Source organism: Austrofundulus limnaeus, unplaced genomic scaffold (assembly GCF_001266775.1).
Source record: "Austrofundulus limnaeus strain Quisiro unplaced genomic scaffold, Austrofundulus_limnaeus-1.0 Scaffold646, whole genome shotgun sequence".
Taxonomy (NCBI): Eukaryota; Metazoa; Chordata; class Actinopteri; order Cyprinodontiformes; family Rivulidae; genus Austrofundulus; species Austrofundulus limnaeus.
Window position 1 is genome coordinate 112,940 of NW_013953048.1, and position 4,857 is coordinate 117,796.

Consider the following 4,857-nt stretch of genomic DNA (forward strand, 5'->3'; position numbering starts at 1 on the left):
GAAGAACCCGTCCAGAGGACCTATACAATTTTTTTTCCTTTGATTTTTTTACCTGGATTACTGAGATGCATCAGGACTTTTTTTTTTCTTCTCCTTTTTTGTGTGGTGTTAGAACTGTTTGTTTTAGAGGTTATGGGAGTGTGGTGGTGAAAGTTCTCAGTTTTCCTGTAATACAACTCAAATGGTTTTGCTCACAAACTGAAATGAAAATTCAGTTCTGAACTTTTAAAATGTTTGACTTAGTTAAGAAACAACTCTACATGTATAATTTTTATTTGCAGGGTCCTGTTTACCAATTGATGTGCCACATGAAAGAGCTGATCATAAGGATGTTTTACTGCAAGATGGTAAATAGAAAATATTAATGGGGGGCAAAAGCAACTGCATGTGACACTAACCTATGTGTTCTTGTTCATACAGTTCTTTTGCAAAATGATGCTCAAACAGAGGTTATGGCATTTCTCCAGTCAAAGGATACCAGGATGATCCAGCAAGTGAAGGAAGGTGAGAAATATTCACTCAATTGTGGGGAAAGCTTAAAATCCTAGGTTCTGTTATTAGAATTTTCAAATATTTAAAGCTTAACCTGACTATACCATCAAATCCAGTGTACCTGGAAAACAAGGAAGTGGAGACTATTGGCGACTATTGTAACTCATTGGAAACGAGTCCGACTTACTTCCGGCAATGCGGACCAAGCTCTGGCACCGGTCATACAGGAACCTAATAGCCCGTATCAATGGGCCTCGTACCCCATACTCCCGGAGTACCCCCCACAGGAGTCCCTGAGGGACACGGTCGAACGCCTTCTCTAAGTCCACAAAACAGAGCTGGTCCGCTGTTCCATGACCAGGATGAAAACCACACTGCTCTTCCTAAATCTGAGATTCGACTATCCAACGGACCYTCCTCTCCAGAACCCCCRAATAGACCTTACCAGGGAGGCTCAGAAGTGTGATCCCCCTATAGTTGGAACACACTCTGCGGTCCCCMTTTTTAAATAGGGGGACCACCAGCCCAGTCTGCCAATCCAGGGGAACTGCCCCCGATGTCCACACGATATTGTAGAGTCGCGTCAACCAAGGCAACTCCACAACATCCAGAGCCTTAAGGAACTCCGGGCGAATCTCATCCACCCCCTCGCCCTGCCACCGAGGAGCTTTTTAACCACCTCAGTGACCTCGGCACCAGAGATTGGAGAGTCCCACCCAGGGTCCTCAGGCTCTGCTTCCTCATGGGAAGACGTATCGGTAGAATTGAGGAGGTCTTCGAAGTATTCCGCCCACTGACCCACAATGTCCCAAGTTGAGGTCAGCAGCGCACCATCCCCACCATAAAAAGTGTTGGTGGCAAACTGCTTCCCCCMCAAGACGCCGGATGGCGGACCAGATTTGCCTCAAAGCTGTACGGAAGTCTTTTTCCATGGCCTCTCCGARCTCCTCCCATGCCCGAGTTTTTGCCTCAGTGACCACCCGAGCTGCAATCCGCTTGGACTGCCGATACCTATCGGCTGCTTCCGGAGTCCCACAGGCCAAAAAGACCCAATAGGATTCCTTCTCAGCCTGACAGCATCCCTTTYCACCAGTGTCCACCAGCGGGCTCGGGGGTTGCCACCAGGACAAGCACCCACAACCTTACGGCCACAGCTCAGGTAAGCCGCCTCGACAATGGAGGCACGGAACATGGCCCACTCGGACTCATTGTCCCCCACCTCCCCCAGAACGTGTTYGAAGTTCCCCCGGAGGTGTGAGTTGAAGCTCCATCTGACGGAAGACTCTGACAGATGTTCCCAGCAGACCCTCACTATGCGTTTGGGTCTGCCAGGTCTGACCGGCATCCTCCCCAACCAAYGGAGCCAACTCACCTCCAGGCAGTGGTCAGTTGACAGCTCCGCCCCTCTCTTCACCCGAGTGTCCAAAACATGCGGCCACAGATCAGATGAAACGACAACAATGTCGATCATCGAGCTGCAGCCTAGGGTGTCCTGGTGCCAAGAGCACATATGGACACTGTTATCTTTGAACATGGCGTTTGTCATGTACAATCCATGATGAACACAGAAGTCCAATAACAAAAACACCGCTTAGGTTCAGGTCCGGGGGTGGGGTGTTCCTCCCAACCACACCTCTCCAGGTCTCACTGTCATTACTCACGTGAACATTGAAGTCCTCCAGCAGAATGAGGGAGTCCCTGTTAGGAGCGCTTTCCAGCACCCACTCCAAGGACTCCAGAAAGGGTGGGTAATCTGAACTACTGTTAGGCGCATAGGCACAAACAACTGTCAGGACCCGTCCCCCCACCCGTGGACGGAGGGAGGCTACCCTCTCATTCACCGGGTTGAACTACAACGTACAGGCACCGAGATGGGGGGCAATAAGTATGCCCATTCCTGCTCGGCACCTCTCAGCATGGGCAACTCCAGAGTGGAAGAGTGTCCAACGCCTCTCGAGGAGACTGGTTCCAGAGCCTTCCATTCCCCGCCTTCAACCACTGCCCAACACACAATGCACCTGACCACTACAGCCCCTTCCACAGGTAGTGAGCCCATGGGAAGAGGGACCCACCTCTCCTCTTCRGGCTGTGCCCGACCGGGCTCCATGGGTGAAAGCCCGGCCACCAGGCATTCGCCAACGTGCCCCACCTCCAGGCCTGGCTCAAGAGTGGGGCCCCGGTGACCCACGTCCGGGCGAGGGAACTTTAAGTCCATTTATTGTACTCATCATAGGGGTTTTTGGGCTGCACTTTGTCTGATCCCTCACCTAGGACCTGTTTGCCTTGGGTGACCCTACTGGGGGCATGAAGCCCCCGACAACATAGCTCCTAGGATCATTGGGACACTCAAACCCTCCACCACGTGAAGGTGGCAACCCAAGGAGAATCTCATTATTGTTAAAAGAAAATGTTCATTAAATATATTTGTGAATTTTATAGTGAATAAATCAGTATTTTTTTCTACTCGGATTTTTTTTTGTGATAATTTTGGTCCAATGTGATAAAGAACTGTGTCAAAATGAAACAAACACTCTAAAATCATAAAGCTGAGGTTGTGCTGAAAATAATGATCCCAAACATGGCAGGGTAAATAGTTTTTAAAGTGAAAATGTAGAGGTAAATTCAAAGTTAGTCAAAAACAGCCGTTTAGACCCCAGACCTCAGAGGGTTAAACCCAAAGACAGTGTGCATTATCTGTTTTAAACTTGTGTAACACACTTTTCCTCTTTGTACTGTATTTGTTTTGAATCACAAATCAGCTCTATYGGTCTTTTTTATAATTAATGTGCCTTATTTAAAGTACAGTAACAAAGCTTGTTACTGTACTTTAAATAAGGCACAATAATGTTACATCCACCACTGGTAAAAGCCAACAAGAGCCTGACTGTCTGAACATTTCTGTTTCATATTTAATCTCTTTGTTTTGTATTTTTGTCCTTTCAGACCTCCAACAGGAACTGGTCCACGAGAAGATCTGCAAGCAGGAGAGGAAATCCAGCCTGGACCAGGAGGAACCAGAACCACCACAGTTTGAGGACCAGGAAGAACCAGAACCTCCACAGTTTGAGGACCAAGAGGAACCAGAACCTCCACAGTTTGAGGACCAGGAGGAACCAGAACCTCCACAGTTTGAGGACCAAGAGGAACCAGAACCTCCACAGTTTGAGGACCAGGAGGAACCACAACCTCCACAGTTTGAGGACCAGGAGGAACCASAACCTCCACAGATCAAAGTAGAGGATGAGGAGTTCAGCATCAATCAGGAAGAAGATCAGCTCCAYCTGAAGCAGGAGACTGATCCGGTCCTGGTGACTGTTTTACATGAAGAAAGTCAACCAGAACCAGACAAGGAGCAGCTCATCTCTCAGAGTTGTGCCGGACCTGAGGACCAGGATCAGGATCCAGGGTCAGATGAGAAGATGGTTCACACAGAGGGTCATCATGGTAACCATGCAGGCCTATCAGCAACATCTGAGAGGTTGTTTTCTTGTCTAATCTGTGGAGAAACATTTTTCAACAAATTATTACATTACCATCATGTGAAGGTCCACAGAGTCTGGAACCAGAACTCTGAGAAACTGATGTACTGTTGTCCCACCTGTGGGAAAAAGACCTTGAGATATAGTGACTTAGTCAGACACATGAGGGTCCACACAGGTGAAAAACCATTTTCTTGTCAAATTTGCGGAAAATCTTTTAACCGAAATTCACATCTTAAACGTCACATTCAGATCCACAGAGGAGAGAGGACCTTGTCTTGTAAAACTTGTGGGAAATGTTTTTACACTTAGGCCAATCTTCAAAGTCACATGAGAGTTCACAGAGGCTGAGCTAATGTTCTTCTGTCACAGGTGGAGAAAAGTTTCACCAAATGATCTAGAAGAGGTTTTACAGCCAAGAGAAGAATGAAATGTTCAGAATGTGGAGAAAAGTTAGAAAATCTTAAATCTTGTTTGTGTTTGAATCAGGGCTGGGCCATAAAACAATAACTATAAATCAGGATAAAGAAGTGATGAATATGAATATAAAATGTGTCTGATAGAGCGTGGATAATTGAAGTTCCAGAAGCTTCCAGAATTGATTCAGTGAAACACTTCTATCCTGAAACATTTTTCATCCATATGGCCCGGCCCTAGTTTGAAGAAGAGTTGCTTGCTTGTTGCCTTTTATTTAGCTTTGATTCAAGTTTCCTGTTACTTCACATTAGGGATGCACGATAACTTATTTTAAGAACCGATAACGTTCTCCTTAAAACAGCCGATAACCAATAACATAACCCAGAATACATTAAATGTCTCATTTCCCCTTACAACCCCAGACGGGACCTCCGCTCACAGGATCAACATCTCCTTATGGTTCCCCTCA

At 46.9% G+C, this 4,857-nt stretch overlaps 1 protein-coding gene across 2 annotated transcripts; it reads left to right on the plus strand.

The window, feature by feature from the left end:
• Positions 1-116: 116 nt before the first annotated feature.
• Positions 117-4,300, plus strand: LOC106531516 (zinc finger protein 3 homolog). Of its 2 annotated transcripts, none has more exons than XM_014027395.1 (3): positions 117-347; positions 421-504; positions 3,436-4,300. In XM_014027395.1, exons 2-3 carry the CDS (start codon positions 453-455, stop codon positions 4,281-4,283), a joined length of 900 nt encoding a protein of 299 aa, XP_013882849.1. In that variant the 5' UTR covers positions 117-347; positions 421-452; the 3' UTR covers positions 4,284-4,300. The 2 variants fall into 2 exon arrangements, with proteins under 2 accessions (XP_013882849.1, XP_013882850.1); XM_014027396.1 differs by having other exon boundaries at positions 117-344.
• The last annotated feature ends 557 nt before the right edge of the window (positions 4,301-4,857 follow it).